Source organism: Urocitellus parryii, chromosome 7 (assembly GCF_045843805.1).
Source record: "Urocitellus parryii isolate mUroPar1 chromosome 7, mUroPar1.hap1, whole genome shotgun sequence".
Taxonomy (NCBI): Eukaryota; Metazoa; Chordata; class Mammalia; order Rodentia; family Sciuridae; genus Urocitellus; species Urocitellus parryii.
The window spans coordinates 183,261,941-183,280,416 of NC_135537.1; the positions used below are offsets into that span (position 1 = coordinate 183,261,941).

The 18,476-nt window shown below is 57.8% G+C and overlaps 1 protein-coding gene across 1 annotated transcript in view; it reads right to left on the bottom strand.

The window, feature by feature from the left end:
• Positions 1 to 1,885: 1,885 nt before the first annotated feature.
• The window catches only part of Ccdc57 (coiled-coil domain containing 57), an 81,252-nt gene continuing 64,661 nt past the window's right edge, over positions 1,886 to 18,476 (bottom strand). Inside the window, exon 19 of the mRNA XM_026410788.1 lies at positions 1,886 to 2,195. Within this exon, the coding sequence (XP_026266573.1) occupies positions 1,993 to 2,195 (203 nt within the window). The 3' untranslated portion in view covers positions 1,886 to 1,992. The remainder of the gene's footprint in view (positions 2,196 to 18,476) is intronic.

Below are 18,476 nucleotides of genomic sequence, written 5' to 3' on the forward strand. Positions count from 1 at the left end.
GGCCCCTCCTCTGATTCTCTTCTAATTTGGGGGCCATCTGGAGCCCTGAAAACCCCAGCTGTGTGTACATTGGAGACTATCAGACTCACGCCTCCCTGGCTGTGGGCTGGCCATCCAGTGGTCAGCAGGGCTCTGCCTCTTAGCCTGCAGGTGCTCAGGTGACGGGGCTATGACCTCAGTATGATCACACTGAACCTGAGCCTGGGCTTGTCCTCAGAGGAGGGCCACTGGGGACTCAAATCTCTGGAAGGCAGCATTCCTGGCCACGTTTTCAGTCACAGCAAGGAAGAGGCAAAGCCTCACCTCAGGGATGTGTGCCCTTAAGTGGGAGCTCAGGGCGCACCCCCCCACCTGCCCCAGGCAAAGCTGCATTGCATCCGGCCTGTGAGAGGGCAGCTTAGCTGCTGCTGCTGCTTTTTTACTGGGGGTACCCGAGACCCAGGGCCTCACATGTGCCCGGCAAGCGCTCTACCACTAAGCCACATCCCCAGCCCTTTTATTTTTATTTATTTAGTACTGGGGATTGAACTCAGAGGTGCTCCTCTGCGGAGCTACATCCCCAGCCCTTTTTATTTTTGAGACAGGGTCTTGCTGTTAAGTTGCTGAGGCTGGCCTCAAACTTGCCATCTTCCACCCACAGCCTCTGGAGCTGCTGGGATCAGTGTGCACATGGCTCCTGGCAGTTTGCTGCTTCTTGGAACCCTGGGACAGCCTGCATGGCCGTGGCTCCAGGAAGCAGTGTGTGCAGGGGGATCCTGGCTGTGTGCACCTGAAGAAAGGGATGAAGCCAACAGTGAGCACACACGGTGGAGCAGCAGTGATCTGCCAGTCATTCTGACCTGGTCTTTGACCTCTCAGCCTGCATTGTGGACCACGCTGCCAGTGTGGGCTCTCCTGTGTCTGGCTGCTTGTCCAAGCCATACACCTGTGTGCCAGACAGGGAGAGGTCACTATCCATAGTTTACATGGGTGCGAAGCTACAAAGATCACATGGTTTGCCAAATCACGCAGTAAGTTGAGGTTGGGTGCAGCCTTGCCCACGGACCTCCCACAGAAGCTGCCTGCTGGGTTCAGAAGGGGCAAGGCTGCTGAAGAGCACTCCGTGAGGCCCAGAATGAGGCCACAGCCTCATGAGCTCTGCTATGGGTAGGACATGGACAGGCCCAGACACCAGGGGAGAAAGGGCCAAGGGATCTGGGAGAGTGGGAGTGGGACAGGCCCCTAACACTCTGCATGGTGGTGGCCACTGTCCTGGCCACAGAATGAGTCTGCGTGGCAGCAGGCCAGAGGGATGCTGGGCCAGGGTTTTTGGTGGGAATGTGTGTTCCTATGGCTCTTGGAGTAATAGAGTGGACACGAGTGTCTCATCCTTGGCAATGGCCAGATCCAAACATCCCACTGGACAGAAGGCTTTGCTACTGTCCAATGTGGGGTAACCCACTGTGTTTGGGGGACCTCCCCTACCCAGCAGTATGCAGAGTGAACACCCCAGCATTCATGAAAGGGGACCATCTGGGCCCCAGGTTCAGGCTCACTTGGGTGTTCTCCAAACCCCTTTGGAGGGGTCCTTTCAGGGGGGCCCCTGGCATGGCATTCACTAGGGGCGGGCTGGCTTTTCTGGTGAGTGTTCTGCTCTGCACCCCACTGGGCTTTGGGGAGGGCCTCATGGTCTGCGACACGGCCAGCGTACCGGTGGCTGTGGGTCGTGACACAGGCAGGTGACAGAGGCCAGGCCAGGCTCTGGCACGTGCACTAATATTTCTCAAGGAGGACAGACAGACAACTCTGCCAGCGGAGCCGTGTGGGAGGGAGGCACGGGAGCTTTAATGGCTCAGAGGCCAACTCGGTGGTCCTGGGAAGCCCACCTTGTAGCTCACAGCTCCTCCACCACAGGCCACCTGTAGCACCCCTGTGACAGGCAGGTGAATGGGCAGGCCCCAAGCACCCACGGGGAGGCTGTGGTGGGGCCCACTTTGCAGGGGGCCGAGGAAGTCAGTCTTTCCAGTTGTAGTTGCGGATCCTGGGCGGCTGCTGGCAGCTTTTAGGCCTTGCAGGATGAGACTTGGAGAGTCTGGTGGGCTTGGCCTTTGACTGAGCTGCCATCTTCATCCCTTTGATGGTAAAGGCCACCTGCATCTTGACAGGGCTCCTGTCACCTTCCTGGGGACTGTGGGCAGCTGGCGAGGCAGGCAGCTCTACAGGTAAAGAGGAGCAAACAGGCCCAGGTCAGGAGTGCAGAAAAAAGGGGGAGACGGGAGCCTGCCCAGAGCCAGCCTCCGAGAGCAGAGGGAGTCCTTGTGCTCGCTGGTCTGCAGGATGGACCACCCCTCACCCGGGTTCTTTTTGAAGGTGCTTATGCCAGCCAGGTTGCCCTTCTGAGTGACCTTGCCATGCTCAGTGGTAGCATGTTCTGGGGTTCTGGCTGGTGCAAACACAGGTCTGTGTGGACAGGGTCTCCACAGGGTCTGGGCCTGCCCCTCCACTGGGCGCCAGGATATGTAGCTCTGACAAAGGTACTGTTCTATGGTGACAAGCTCCTGAGACGGAGGATTGGGGGTTTAATGCTGGTTCTTAGCCCCACCACCCTCCGAGGCACATGCTCTGCCCTGTGCCTCCCTGGTAAGCCTCACTGGGCACTTCTGACCACCCAGCAGCCCCAAAACACGAGGCCAGGCAGAGACCAAGGGCCTGGGAGCCTCATCACACACATACGCCTGGGCGTCCCTTCCTGAGGCACATACTGGTAGTGGTTGTCTTTTTTTTTTTTTTTTTTGATGGTAATGGGATAGAACCTAGGACCTGTCACATACTGGGCAAGCTGTCTACCAGCTAGCACTCACAGGTCAACTTTATCTTTGCAGTTTTTCTGTATTTTCTTAGTTTTTGAATAAAAAAAAATATTTTTTAGCAGGCATGGTGGTGGACGCCTATAATCCCAGCTACTTGGGAGGCTGAGGCAGGAGGACTGCAAATTCCAGGCTGGCCTGAGAAACTTAGGGAGACCCTATCTCAAAATAAAAAAAGTTAAAACAGGGCTGGGAATGTAGCTCAGTGGTAAAGTTCCCTGGGTTCAATCCCCAGTTCCAGATTTTTTTTTCTTTTGTATATCGTCCACCACAATGTTGTTAAAAGCCTGTGGTCAGGTGAGTGCAGGACGGGACCCCTCCCTGGAGGGCTAGCAGAGGCGGAGGCGGCTGCATTTTAAAGCATGATTGTGCAGTTTGGGGTCATGCCCACCAGCCTCCACTCAGCGCCTCAGCATGTGCAGTGGCTTGGGGTGACTTGCAGGGTCTGTCCACTGAGAGTCCACCTCCTCTGTGGCTGCTGGGGACAGGGGTCTGGAGAACCCAGCATTCACTGAGGGAGGCATCAGTGGGCACTGGGTGAGGGCCAGCAGCAGCTGCACAGCCTCCAGCTGAAGTCCCTGCCTGTGCAGGCTGAGGTGACACCGCGACTGGAATGGCGTGCGAGCTCTGGTCCCAGTGAGGCCGATGCCTGGGAGCCGCCCCGCCCCCTGCCTGGCCTCCTCTCATCCTGGGCTGATTCTGCTTCCCGGACCTCATGGGGACACACCCTCTGGCCCCTAGCTCTGCTCTCCTGTGCCTCAGGGGCCTATGGAGCCCTGGGGGGCCTGGCGCCCTCCCACTGCCGCTGCTGCATCTTGTCAGCAGAAGGTCACTGAGAAGGACACTGCCGCCTCTGGTGTCCCCAAACCCAGCACAATCCCTCCTTGACACAAAGACACTGCCGCCCCGTGTCTCCTGCAGCAAACCAGCCGTCCTCTGGCCCCGCCCTGCCCTCTGCCCACTGAGCCTCCTAGAAGCAGCACCTGGAGCAGGGTCGGTCACATCTGGAGTGCAGTGGTGTGACTCTGGGGTCTCCTCATGCTCAGTAGCCTGGGTTGTCCTTCCCTGTGACCAGGGACTGGTCCTCCCAGGGATTCTGTGGGCTCTATCTGGCCAGCCCTTGTGAGACAACATCTGGGTAGAGTTCTGAGAGTGAGCTTCAGGGAGACCACCAACCCAGGCCCCCGGCCCCTCCACGTGGGGCCCAGCTGATGCTGAAGGGCAAGAGAACTTGTCCTGCCCACCCAGGACTCTTGCTGCCCACATGGGACAGGCAGGGGCAGGTGACAGGGTGGGGAACAGCTGAGTGTAACTGGTGGCAATAGCAGGAGCTGGTCACAGTCAAACCCAAGGTTAGGCAGGTGGACGCTGACCCACAGCAAGAGACCCACCCCGGAGCCGGCCTGGCTAGAGGGACCTGCCTCGTGGTCTCAGGGTCTGTCCTGGACCTCTCTTTGCAGAGCCCTCCGTATGGGAGCCAGGCAGGGAACAGGGGCGCTCAGGACTCCAGAGCGGGGACAGCCTCAGCCTGTACCCTCCTTGTCCAGTTGGCACGAACCTGACTCCCAAGGCCCGTGTCCTGCCACCCTGATGCTGACCTGGTCTCTGCCAGCCCCTGGCTGGCTCCTTACCCCACCCAGCACACTGGGGACTCTTTCCGCAGTGGCCGGAGTAGGTCTTTGGGACTTATCTGGACTCATACACGTTGGGCCCAGGACCTGCATCCGGCTTCTGGAGAGGCTGGGAGCCCTCAGCCCCGACCGAGAATGAGGTTGGAGCCTCCTGGGCTTCAGTCCTGAGGGTCTCCCGCATGCAGGGTGAGACTGCAGGGAGGGGGTCCCTGTCTCCAGGCTGCACTGCGGTTGGCGCCTACAGGGATCTGTGGAGGAGGGTCGGTCACATCTGGAGTGCAGTGGGGCCTGCCTCCTGTCACCCTGAGTGCCTAGGTGCAGCACCTACCCAGCTTTCGGCCCTGGGTGGGTTTCTCTGCACAGAGCCTCTCACCAAGGCTGCCTGGCTGGAGGCGTGAGCTCCTGTCCCTGATGGTCTTGGTGACACTGGGCACATGCTACCTGGGCTGCTGAGAAGGGCTGGACAGTGCTGCCTGTCCAGCTCTCCAGAGCTAGCCTCAGGGCTGGGGAGGGCCCTGGAGTTCAGGAGTCAGACCAAGTTGTGGCCCTGGGCACAGGTCACAGAAGCCTTTCTAACTCACAGTAGCCTCAGCTGGTCCGACCAGTCAGGTTTCTGTGGGCTTAGCTGCTGACCTGTGTGCTGAGGCCTCTCCTGTTCCCATGGGCACCCTTTCGTACCCAAGCTGGACACCAAGCCTCCTGGCAGCTGGTTCCAACCTGCTTTTCCACGAAGGCTGGTGCGTCGGGTGAACCTGCCTCAGGTTAGGCCTGCTTCAAAGCTTTGCAGGACCTCAGTGTGGGCTGACTGGTGGATGTGGACGGTGATTGTGGCCCTGCTCCTCCACCCCCGGCCCTGTGTCTCCAGAAGCTGAAAGCACAGGGCCCCACACTGTGGTGATCGAAGGCAGCAAGAGCCCAGCATCCCCGCTCTTCCTCAGCCACCCGCCCCCCTATCTTCCTGGGGCTGCACTCCAGGCCTGCTGGACACCAGAAGCAGGACAGAAGCTTGACTGGTGCCTTCCTGGTGAGAGGCCCACGGGAGGCAGCCCAGCCTGGCCTTTCTCTAACTCAGCACCAGGGTGGGGGTCGGCAGGACCCAGGCAGATGGTGAGAGCTGTCAGAGAAGTGGCCCCAAGAGGTGGTCTGAGAGCCGGACAGCCTCTGGACCCCCTTAGGAGGGCGAAGGTGGCAGCGGGGAAGGAGGCCTGTGAACTGGCTTCGGGATCCTAGAGAGTGGCTCTGGCTTCACGCCAGGACTCTGCACCAGGGGCCCAGGTGCTGGGCTCTGTCCAGGTGGTCCATGGCGCCCAGTGCCCCTGAGAGCCAGCTGGTCTGGGTGATGCTTCTAGATTAAACTCAAGAAGAGGAGCTTCCAGGGGGTCTGCCTGCCAGCTCATGGCTCCCACTAGGCTCCCTGATTGCCTGAGCCACAGACCACAGCCTGGCTGGCCAGGGGCCGTGGGCTCCGTGAGGCTACACGGAGAGCCAGGCCCTCGTTGCCTGCCTCTTGCCCTGCCGTGGCATCGTGGGAGAGCTAGCTCTGCTCTCCTGGCCAGGGTCAACTGTCCTTATCTCCTGGTATGTGGCCACTGTTGGGGAGCTGCCCACTGGCCATGCTGTCACAGGCTGCCCAGTTGCTCAAGACACTGTGGGTCATGGACCAGGCCAAAGGCCTCCCTGGAATGCTCTGGAGATGTGGCTCATGGCCCTTGGACCCCAAGGCTGCTGTCTGTCTCTCTGGAAGGAGAGGTCAGGGGTGGCATGCGGGAAGCATGCGCGGGGCAGGTTGGCCAGGCCAGGCCTGCAGCCAGCACTGAGGGCTGCCCACGGGACACCCAGCTGGGGGTGAGGCTCCTAGCTCTCTGCGACCTCCCTGCTGCCTCTCCTAGTCTGCAGTCTCAGCGCACAGGCGTGCTGGGCGGGGCAGAGACCCCATGAACTCCAAGTCCAGGTGAGTTCAGTGGATGCGCAGACGTGGCTCAGAAAGCCACGCTGACCCAGCCTGGTGCTCAGCACTCAGTGCAGCCTGTAGGAAGGGGTGGATGGAATTGTTCTGCAAGTTCCAGGGCCAATGGGCCCTGCTGGGATAGTTGGGAGGCTAGGCCCTGAGGCCCAGGTCTGGGTGGAGGTGGACAGTGTTTGATACCGCCTCCCAGTGGCTTGGAGAAGATATGGGAACCAACACTGGGGTTTTACGTCAGCAAGTGTATCTGTCTGGAGCCAGGCCTGGGCTGGAGGTCAGCCCTCTCACCTTCTGCTGCACCAGACAGGTGCTCAGGATGGACACTGCCCATAGGCTCCCCTACGGAGCAGGAGTTGGCTGTGGGACCTGAGTCACTGAGACTTCTGCAGGTCCGGGAAGGGTCAATGCCTGCATTTCATGGATGAAGGGTCACATCAGAAAAAGCTTCTGTGTCCCCTGGGGAGCCCAGCTATTCCTGGGGAAGTCCAGTCTGACCTCCAGCCCTCCTCCCACGGGCCTCCTGGCTTCTGTCCTTATTGGTTTGGGACAAGGATGCTACAGCAGGGAGCCATTTCCATTTTCTAAGTCAGAGGCCACTTTCCTAGCCAAATTCCTTGACTTTGGGACACTGAGGGAGCACAGGGCCAAGAGAAGCAGCTGCAGCCCCTTTGGCAGGTGTTAAGGCCCTTGGTCAGGCCCCTGGGCCCTGAAAGGGACCACACCTGCCGGCCTTCTGATGTGGCCCACGCACCCACAGGGGCATCCTATAGCGCACAGCTGGGCTGTTCTTGCTTATCCGAAGGGTCTTTGCTGTCAGCTGGCACCTGGACTGTGCAGCTTTCAGCAGGAGCTATGGCAACAGTATGAGTCCCAGGGGTGCCATCTCCCCGGGTTGATGCAGAGTGTCAGAGTCAACGGCGTCCCAGGTGGGCGTGGGTAGCACCTTCCATCCACCAGGGCCAAACACGGCCTCCCTCGGGCCCCCAGCGTCAGTTCTGACTGGGCCAAGACTCTGCAAACCTGGCACCATCCCCACTAGGCCAAGTAGCTCGAAACTCAGTTGGGACAGTTGAAATTCCCTAATCTCGTTAGGCATGGTGGCGCACGCCTGTCATCCCAGTGGCTCTGGAGGCTGAGACAGGAGGATCACAAGTTCAAAGCCAGCCTTAGCAATGGCGAGGTGCTAAGCAACTCAGTGAGACCCTGTCTCTAAATAAAATACAAAACACAAAATAGGGCTGGGGATGTGGCTCAGGAGTCGAGTGCCCCTGAGCTCAATCCCTGGTACCCCCCACCAAAAAAAGAAATCCCCTGTTTCTATAACCAAAAGAGTAAGATGCCTCACTGGAGGCTCCCACCAATGTGTGCAGGAGCAGCCCTGAGAACAGTGGGCTCCTGTTTCCTGACTGTACATGACAGAGGATTGGGGAGGCTCTGCCCTGAGCAGCAGGTGTGCCAGGGGTGTGCAAAGTAGGTGTGCTTCCTCCTGTTTGCACTCTGCCTCTTTCAGGGCAGATGGTGGTCTCAACCCAAACCGTCTAGACCTTCACACTGAGCTGTGTTGGGCGGGGGCCTCCCAGTACCTGTCAGACCAGCACAGTTTCTTGAACCAAGATGGAAGCTCTAGGCTGGTTTCAGGGCCACACTGAACACACTCAGCAGGAAGCCTTGAAGCTAGGAAAGGAGTTTTCAAGGGACTGTCCATTCCTCTCTGTTCCTATTATCCAGAAAGGTACAAGGGTGGAAACTGGCCAGTTAACTTCATGAAGCAATTTTGCTTCCCAACCAGATAAGAACACAAGAAGAGAGAATTACAAGCCTACCTAATTATAGGTAGCTGAAACCATGTCTAAAGCAAGAGCAAATCAAATCAAATGGTATTTTAAAAACACATCATTAGCAAGTAGACTTTACCCCAGTAATGCAAGGCTGGCTCAACAGCCCGGACTAGGATTCACTGTGTTGATAAATGAGAAGAAAAAAACAAATCACGTTATTTTAATGCAGAAAAATAGTATATAAGGTTCAACACATGTCTACAATGAACTTTTGGTAATTCAGGGCTATAAAAGAATTTTTCTATTTTCTTTTGGTTCTGGGGTTGGAACCCATGGTCCTGGGCATGCTAAGCACAAGCTCTAACACTGAGCTACACACCCAACCAAGAGACTCTCCTAACTGGATAAATGCCCCATCGAGAAGCACACAGTTCATCATATTTAGTGAAGAAACTTCAGCCTCATCCCCTTCGAGTTAGGGAAGGAGACAAGATGGCCGCTGTGATCACTCCTATTGTGGAGGTTCTAGGGGTCCAGGTTACTCCAAAAGGAAAGAGAAAGAAGTGAGTGTCAGGCTTAGAAGAAGAAATTCATGGCGGTAACAACCATCTGCTCAGCATGATAAGAAGCAAGGGCAGACTGCTGACGGTGACACGGAAGCCCAGCAGGATGAGCGACAGGCTGTAACTCCAGGGTACCCAGAGACCCCAGAGACCCCAGAGACTCCAAACAGCCTGTGGCCCAGTGTGTGGGGACAGACGCCACCCCAGTGCGTACTGTGGTGCCCAGGCCTGGATGGAGACACCCGGTTTCAAGGGAGGCTCGGGCCACCAGCCACCTCGGTAGTAGGCCTCCAAGACCAGCAGCCGCTCAGGGTTTGTCCCCCACACTGATTTAAAGAGCTCACGTCCCATCTCTCTTCCTCTCGCTCCCTGTCTGGTGCAGGAGGTTGAACTCAGGGCTTCTCACATGCTAGGCCAGTGCTCTACTACGCCCACAACTAGGTGGCCCAGGTTGGCCTTGAACCTGGGGTTCTCCAGCCTCAGCCTGCAGAGTCACTGGGGTCGCAGGTGTGGGTCACCACTCGGCTCCTGTGCAGACATATGGAGGCAGCTGGGAGGCGGCACTGTCCCTGCACACTGCCCCTGGGGCTGCCTGGCACTCCCGGGAAGACTCCCTCTGCTGTAATGACTTCCCTTGGGCTTCCCTAAGGGCCACAGGGCAGAAGAATTAAGAGGCCTCAGGGACCTGGAGAGGTCCTCTCTGAGGACCCTCTCTGAGGACCCCTCTCTCTGAGGGCCCCAGACCTCCCACTGAGAACTGCACGTGGGTGAGCCCGGGGGACGCCTGGCAAAGCCTTGACTAGAGCACCTGTGCCTTTAAGGACACTTTCCCGAGGTGTCCTTTCCCTCCGCTGGGTGCTTTGAGGTGTGCATTTCTTATTCTAGTCTGAGCACAAGAACCTAGTGTGCATTCAGACAGTTCCCCTTAGACGGTGGCTTGTCTTCTCCCCTCCTGGACAGAGCTTTAACTTCTTTTTCGGCACTGGGAATTGAACCCAGGCAGCTGGCCCTACCACTGGGCCACACCCCCAGCCCCCCCTTTTTTTTTTGAGACAGGGCCTGGCTCAGTCACTGCAGCCTGCCCTCGCAGCTGCGATGGAGTCCTGCCCCGCGGCTCCCTCTTTTGTTTGCTTTACGTTATGGAAGTGGGGGGAAGGTGGGGTGGAAGCTGTCCAGTAGGTGCCAGCCTTCCGTGGCCAGGATGTGCGCTGCAGGTGCCACCGAGTGCCCTCTGCCTGTTCAAAGCCCCCTTCTAGGGCGGGGCGGGGCTCAGTGGTGGGGCGCTCGCCCCGCACACATGAGGCCCTGGGTTCAATCCTCAGCACCAAACAAAAATAAATAAAAATGAAGGCATGTGTCCATCTATACCTAAGAATATTTTAAAAAGAAATAAGGAAAAGATCCCTTCTAGTCCTGGTTTTCTGGAGTTGTTCTGTTTTGTTTAAGTCATGGATGCCTGTGATGTGATACATAATAAATATACATATTGATCTTTGCCCCTATTTCCTGCCATATGATTGCTACTGCCCGTTCAACTGTCCCTCAGTGTCTACAGGGGTGGGTTTCAGGACACCCCTGCTGTGTCCCCAGGCCAATGAGCTGCAAGTCCTTACATAAAATGGTGTAGCATTTGCACATGATTTAGGCCATCCTCTCTGCGGACTGTAAGTCATTTCTAGACTGGTTCAGTACTCATCCAGTAAATGCTGTGTCCACAGACAGCAATCACACCACACTGTTGAGGGAGAAGTCTGCACATTCAGTACACAGATGCCATCAACAACCAGCTTCTAGTGGCACACGCCTGTATCCTAGCTGCTGGGGAGGCTGAGGCAGGAGGAGCACAAGTTCAAACCCAGCCTCAGCAACTGCGAGGCTAAGCAACTCAGTGAGACCCTGTCTCTAAATAAAATACAAAATAGGGTGGGGATGTGGCTCAGTGGTTGAGTGCCCCCGAGTTCAATCTCTGGTACTAAAAAAACAAAAACAAAACAAAGAACAAACTCCGGATCCCCAGTTGGCTGAATTCAGAGATGCAGAACTCAGGACAGGGTGTGGAGGGGGCAGGGGGAGCCCCTTTTCAACCACACCTGCACGTCGGTGAGGGGACCGCAACCCAGGGACAGCCCTAGTCAACACTGCTCCTGAGGGGGCCTCCGCGGCCACCCGGGAGGAAGGGGCTGGAACCCGGGGCGCTGGGCTGAGTGGGCTGCCCAGGCCAGAAGCCGCAGCCCTCCCCACACCTGGACCTGGGCCTCCTTCCACCTGGCCCTCCTGAGATGCGTCCTTTGTGATCAAAGGGCAGTAAGGGAAGGGGGTTCTGGGAGCCCTTGGAGTCGGGTGGGTGGTGTCTGAGGAGGACCGAGCCCCCAGCCCGCGGGGGCTTCCACAGGAAGCTGGCATCCAGATGGAGTGGACTGTGGGACCGCCTGTGTCCTGCTGGGGGTGGGAAGTGCACACCGATGGCCTGGGGCTGGCTCAGGGGCACAGTGCTCCCCTGGCGTGTCAAGGCCTGGGGCCCCATCCCCAGCACCCAAACAAAACCAAACCAAAGAACGACGCGGTGTGCCTGGGTGAGGGCGGGGAGTGCGGCCGCTGCCCAGAGGTGCAGCGGGGGCAGAGTGGGAGAACGCGTGCCCCTGCCAGCTCCGTCCTGAGGGCTCCCGTGTGGCGTCCTCCAGTCTGGTGTCACAGGCCCTGAGGAACTGTCCTTTCACAGCGCCGGCTTTGGTGTCCTCACCTGTCTGCTTTGGTGTGCTGGGGATGAGCCCCGGCCGTGTCCGTGGGAGGCCAGAGTCCACTGCTGAGCCACCTCCGAGCCTGAGGTCTCAGTAGTTCATGGATTTTGTGGTCTCTGCCCCTTAGAGACACTGGTTTACGGTTTTCTTGTGATGTTTTTGTTTGGTCCTGGTCAGGGTCATACCGGCCTCAGAAAATGAGTTACAAAATCTTTCCATCCTTCCGTTTTTAAAAATGAATCTCTGTGGCATTAATGTCATCTCTTGATTTTCTTGGTGGGGGAACCAGGGATCAGACCCCAGGGTGTTGCTCCATCACTGAGCCACATCCCATTCATTCACTTATTTTTCATTTTGAGACAGGGTCTCGCTAAGTTGCTGAGGCTGGCCTTGAACTGTTGATCCCCGGCTCAGCCTCCCAGCCTGGGGGACTGCAGTTGGCACCACCGCCTGGCCGTCTCTTCCTTCGAGTTCCCACAGACGGCCCTGGGACAGGAGCCCTCCTTGAGGGAAGGCTTTGAGCTAGAGTTCTGTTCCTGCTTCTCCCTAAGTCAGGCCTGGGGCCTGGCCCGAGGTGGCGGCCTGCACCACTGCCCTGGGCTCGAGGGTCTACATTTCTCAGCTGCCAGGAGATCTCTTCTTTGACCCACGGGTTATTTAGAAGTGTTTTGTCAAAATACTTGGAGGGCTGGGGCTGTGGCTCAGTGGTAGAGCGCTTGCCTAGCATGTGTGAGGCCCTGGGTTTGAGCCTCAGCACCACACAGAAATAAGCAAACAAAATAAAGGCATTGTGTCCATGACAAGTCCAAAAATTCAAAACATATATTTGGAGGTTTTTCCAGGTATCTTTGTTATGGGTTTCCAGTTACACGCCTTTGTGGTCAGGGGACATTCTGTGCCATTTCAGCTCTTTGGAATTTACCAAGAGCTGTGTGTGGCCCAGTGTCCCGGGGCACCTGGGAAGAACACGTGCTCTGCGGCTGCGGAACTCGGGACTCAGTGCTCCTCAGGCAGGGCGAGGTGGCCGAGACCACGGTCAGCAAGCAAGACCACGGTCAGCCGGTCCACTTCAGATCCCAACTGGGTTTGCTTTCAGGCCACACATAGTTCCATAAAATAGAGTGAGTGTTCCAAGGACACAGCAGAAGTCAGCTCTACAGACAGGAAAAAGCCAAGGAAAGTGGAAACAAAAGGAGCATCTCACAGTTACCTCCTGGTGAGGCCGGGTGAGGAGCAGAACCACAGAGAATACCCGATGGTGAACCTCGGACGGGCCCCTCTGGGTTGACTTCTGTGTGAAAGGGTCATGCCGCTCCCAGCTGCCCGTGGGAAACTGGGCTGCTGCTGCGGGCGGATTGTGGTTCTGTGTGAAGGTCAGGCCAGCGTCCTGCTCAGGTTGAGGCTGGACTTGGAACTTCAGCAGGAGCGACCCGTTTTGATGCTCAGCCTGTTCTGATTGGCCCAGTGCATCTGAACAGAAACCAGCAGTGCCAAATCTCCCACAGACCTGTCTGCTTGTCTGTCACCTGGAGATGGACGAGAATGGAGTCTCCACCTCCCTGTGGTTCTGAGTGGTTGTCAGGACCCCGCTGTGCTGCCCTGGCCTCCCACTCGGGAGCAGGAACCTCCGTCCTGCCTCAGCCTCAGCCTCAGCCTCGGGCCGACACAGGTGTGTGCCGCATCCTCAGACCTGAAGGGTGTAGTGCTGCAGTGCTGGGGTGGGGCCCAGGGCGCACGGCTCGCTGGGCCAGCTTCAGCCCCTAGCTCGGCCTGGCCCAAGCGTGCTCTTGAGCACAGGACACGGTTGAGTCTTGCCTTTTTCTTCCAGTCTGCTAACAGAGTGGCCATAATGCTTATTGTACTTAATTACTTATTTATCTGCAGTCCTGGGGATTGAACCAGGAACATGACCCACTGAGCCACATCCCCAGCCCATTTTATTTTCAGACAGGATCTCGCTAAGTTGCACAGGCTTCATTTGCTAAGGCTGGCTTTGAACTTGCAGTTTTCCTGGCTCGGCCTCCAGAGCTGCTGGGATCACGGGCGTGCACCACCAGGCCTGGCCAGCATTTTTTCCTTTCTTTCTTTTGAGGCAGGTCTGGTGAATTGCCTGGGCTGGTCTTATGACCCTCCTGCCTCAGCCTTGCAAGCCGCTGGGGTCGCTGGCAAGTGCTGTGCCACTGAGCTACATCCACAGAACCACTGGCCAGGTTCTTTGCTGTCCTCAACATCAGGTGGCAGTTAGATGTTTGTGGGCCAGGGGCTCAAGAAATACTCGGTGCAGGGCTGTGGCTGTGGCTGGCCAGTAGAGCGCTCACCTAGCCCACATGAGGCCCTGGGTTCCATCCTCAGCACCACATAAGAAAGTCAAGGTGTGGTGTCCATCTACAATATTCAGCGCAGAGCACGTCAGTAAAGAGCAGCCCCGCCTCAGGGTCGTTCACGGAGGAACTGAGGACAGCGGCTTCGGGACCCTGCCTGTCTTAGTCCTGTAGACGCCTCAGCAGGAACAAGACAGATCAATTCAAGGGAGGCCAAGGACGTGTCTGCTCCAGAGGGCCGGCTGCCACACCAGGTTAGGCCAGACCCCACCAAACGACCCAGACGGAGATCCCCAGACCAGGGAGCAGGGGGCTGAGACCAGAGCCCACCACCACAGACCCTGGGAAGCCAGCCCCGCCCGCGGGGGATCTGCTGCCTGGCCAAGACGGCCATGAGAAGCCCTCAGGTAGTCAGCTGGTAGAGACGGTCAGCCCAGTCCAGAGGGGACACTGGGCGAGACCTCCTGACACTCTCCCCCCAGGGCTGCCTTCCTTCCCTCCTGATGGACTCCGAGTCTCCCCGGTGCTGGGCCCTCTCTGAGGAAGACACAGAACCACCAGGCCCCCCAGGACCCCCCAGGACCCTCCCGGGCTCCCCTCCTTATCATCCGGGTTTCCTGTTTTTCTCCTGTCTTTTTCTTTCTTTTGTTGACACCACCCAATGAGGTTTCTTATCACATATTACATTTTAAAAAAATCTCTAGGGCTGGGCTGTAGCTCATTGATAGAGCACCCGCCTGGCACGTGTGAGCCGTTGGGTTTACAGGTGTGCACCACGTAAAAATAAACAGGTATCGTGTCAAACTACAACCAAAAAAATTTATTTAAAAAAAAAACAACAAAAACCCCACAAACCTCTAGAGTCCGTGCGCCGTGGCGCACACCTGTAATCCTAGTGGCTCAGGAGGCGGAGGCAGGAGGATCGCAAGTTCAAAGCCAGCCTCAGTAATGTAGTGAGATGCTAAGCACCTCAGTGAGACCCTGACTCTAATAAAATACAAAACAGGGCTGGGACGTGGCTCAGTGGTCGAGTGGCCCTCAGTTGAATCCCTGGTACCTCCCCCGCCTCAAAAAAAAGTCACTAGAAGTTATTTTTTTGGCGGACTGGGTGCTGCCCATGGGGTGCTCTGCCACTGAGCTGCGTCCCGGCTCTCACAAGTTGCTGGGGCTGACCCTGAAGGTGTGATTCTCCTGCTCTGGCCGACCCGCGGGATTCCAGGAGTGGACCGCATGCCGGCCTTGATCGCTCCTCAGACAACATGGTCAACGCTCTTCTCGTCACGTTCATTCTCTTCTAAATACATGAACACACAGTTCTTTCTCCTGTTTCTGTCACCAAAGATCACCTCTTGCCTTTGAGACTGCATTTCCTGCCCTCTGGGTCTTCTGTGGTCTAGATGCTGCTGGGCACCTGTCCCTCTGCTGGCCTGCATCCTGGAGCTGGGCTTCTGCAGTCCACCCGTCTTCCCTCCCACCGAGGACGGCAGGCCTATGCTACCTGAGTCCAGCGTTTTAGTTGTCCATGGGGAACCACAGCCTGGCAGAAGCAGAAAGGCGTGCCAGCCCGTCCATGTTCCCAGGACAAACACCACCAGAAAGCAGGCCGCGGGGGGGGGGGGGGTGGTTCTTCACCTATTTGCTTTGTTTTAAAAGTCACTTCAACGTGGGTTACTTTCCTGAGTGAAGTGACAATTTCAAAACAGCTACTTGGGCATCCGTTTCCCGATTCCTGAACCTTAAAGGGTCCTCGGCACTTGTTGGGGCGAGTCAGGCCGACTGGGGAGGCCACACCTGTACCCCAGCGACTTGGGAAGCCTCGGCAGGAGCACTGTGAGTGTGAGGCCAGACTCAGCAATTTGCCAAGAGCCTGTCTCAAGAAGTGAAAAGCGCGGGGTGTAGCTCAGTGGCAGAGTACCTGCTGGGCACCACAAAGAAAAGATGAGTCAGCCAGGCACCGGCAGCCGGGGTGGCCCACCCCAGCCAGGACCATGACCACCACGCTGGTTCTCTCATGGCCCCAGCGGCGGTCAGCGGTGCCCCCGGCTTCAGAGGTCACAGCAGGATGGGCAGAGGTGAGAGGTGAGTGACTCTGGGAGCCAGAGCAGGGCAGCCTCGCCTGCGGGGCGCTGGGAGGACAGCGGGAGAGCTGCCCTGGGTCCACACGGGAGGGCCCGCTGAGCCCCCCACGCCCTCCTCGAGCCCCCCTCCCTCCCGAGGCTAAGGCTTTTCTTGCCGCCCATCTCCCCGGCCCTGGGAGCCCATTGTCAGCTTCTAGCTCCAGCGCCTCGGGCTGCGGGGAATCCTGTGGCCAGTGCACAGTGGCGGGGTAGGCGGCGCACGCACTGCGCTCTGGGTGCCTTAATAGCACCACCAACAGTCCTCGGAGGGCACCCCAAGTCTTTATCTTCTCTCTCTCTAGGGGTGCTCCACCACTGAGCTACACCCCAGCGGGGCTGGCCTTGAAACCCGTGATCCTCCTGCGTCTGCCTCCCAAATGGCTGGGATGACAGGCCTGCACCACCGGACCACCCTCAGCTTGTGCACCCTTTTTAAAATAAGTTTTTCTTCATGGAAAAGCTAATACTCCCCCCCTTTTTTTGGTACTGGGGATTGGACCTGGGGTGCTCTACCACTGAGCTACACCCAACCCTCTTTATTGTTCACTTTGGACAAGACAGGGTCTCACTAAATTGCCCAGGAGCCTTGAATTTGCAACTTTTTTGCTTCAGCCTCCCCAAACACTGGGATCACAGGCATGTAATCCTGCTGCCCAAAGAACAAAACTAAACATTAGGAGACTGGGGTGGTGGCTCAGCAGTAGATCACTTGCCTGGCATGTGTGAGGCACTGGATTCGAATCTCAGCACCACATAAAAATAAATCCGTCTACAACTAAAAAAAATATTTTAAAAAATGACTTTAGCATTTCTTTCTAAGCTGTGGCCTCTGCTGGGGGATGAGATGAAGAGTGAGAACCTGCAGGAAAGCCCTCCCTGCTCTGACCAGCTGGAACCTGTAGGGTGCCAAGTGGGAGAGACCCCCACCCTCCGGCCTGCCCTGTCTCCAGCAGCCACATTCCTGGGTTTTGACCTTTGCACTCCGGCCACACCCTCTCCCCCACCCTCTTCTGGAACTCCAAGCAGCAGCCTGGGTGGTCACTAGTACAGGGCTGTCTCCCACCTGAAGGCCAGGTCCAGCCTGGCCTTCCTCTGCACAGCTGCGGGGAGAGCAGGAGTGCTCCGCAGCCCTCCCGCAAGGCCACTTCTGCCCTGCAGCTTCCTGCCCTTGCCAGGGAAGAGGTGCCTTTCAGCTGCACCCTCATGCCTAGCTCTCCTGGTCTCCGTGAGCAAGATGCAAGTCCTCAGCAGCAGAGAGCGAGGTCTGAAATGGCCCCCAGCTAGGGACAGGGCCAGCCTCCTTGGAAACTTAAGAACTGCGAATAAAACAATGCTGAATACCAGGTTTCATTTATCAGACTGGCAAAAAAAGGAGAAAAAGCCCCAAACCATATCTGAGAAATCTGCCAGAGCCAAGGGAGGCGAGCAGCACCCCCAGCCCGAGGGCCACCGGTGGGTTCTGAGAGCCACGTTCCTTCTGGAGACCTGTCCCGCAGCCAGAGGGGTTCAGGCACTACAGAGGAGGGACGGGAAGAGGTGGGTGGCAGATCTGCCCTGTGAGGGCCCTGGGTTCTTCCCCCAACCACTAAGGGGAAAGGATCCTCAGCTGCCAGACAGGAGGGCCGCAGGGCCTGTGCAGGGCGAGAGCCTCCAGCCCAGCGAGCGCCGGCAGGCAGGGCCCCCACCCCTCAGGCGGCCGGAAGGAGAGGCCATGAACCACTGGTGCGCAGAGGGTGCCTCCCGCCGGGTGGAAGAGAGGGCCGCCAGCTGCAGCTGTGGTGTGGAGCCCCCTTGGCCCCCAAGGGTCCGGCATCTGGCTGCATGTGGGACAGACTCTGGGGTCTCCTCATTCCCACTCCTGGAACAGACATACAGGGTCCTAAGCTGCTCCCCACGAGGTGGTGGACGGCTCTGGTCCTCAGGTGCCTCTGGCCAGGGACAGCTGTGGACTGGCTGGCCTTTGCCACACCCTCTAGGAGGCCTGTACTCTGCCTGGTGCTGCGGCTGAGCCCTGGCCTGGGGCAGCCAGCAAGGGTGCTGCTGCTGGGCTCTCAGGTCTGCTTGCCCTGTGACATCAGGGCTCCCTAACTCCCAGCCACCTCCACCTGCTTCCAGACACCCTGCCTCCCCCCTGAGCCTCCAGCTCTGCTTGGAATGCTCCCTGGGGCTGCCGCAGCCTCCTCCGCCTGCCAGTGGCTGAATTGCTCTTTCTTCTCCAGGCTCCTGGGGAACAATCGCCTTATCCAGCAGGCTCCACCGGGCGCCCTGGGGGGTTCTGATCCAGCAGGCTCCACTGGCCCCAGTGAGGGGGGTTCTGATCCAGCAGACTCCACCGGGCGCCCTGGGGGGTTCTGATCCAGCAGGCTCCACTGGACCCAGTGTGGGGGGTTCTGATCCAGCAGGCTCCACTGGGCGCAGTGTGGGGGGTTCTGATCCAGCAGGCTCCACTGGACGCAGTGTGGGGGGTTCTGATCCAGCAGGCTCCACTGGGCGCCCTGGGGGGTTCTGATCCAGCAGGC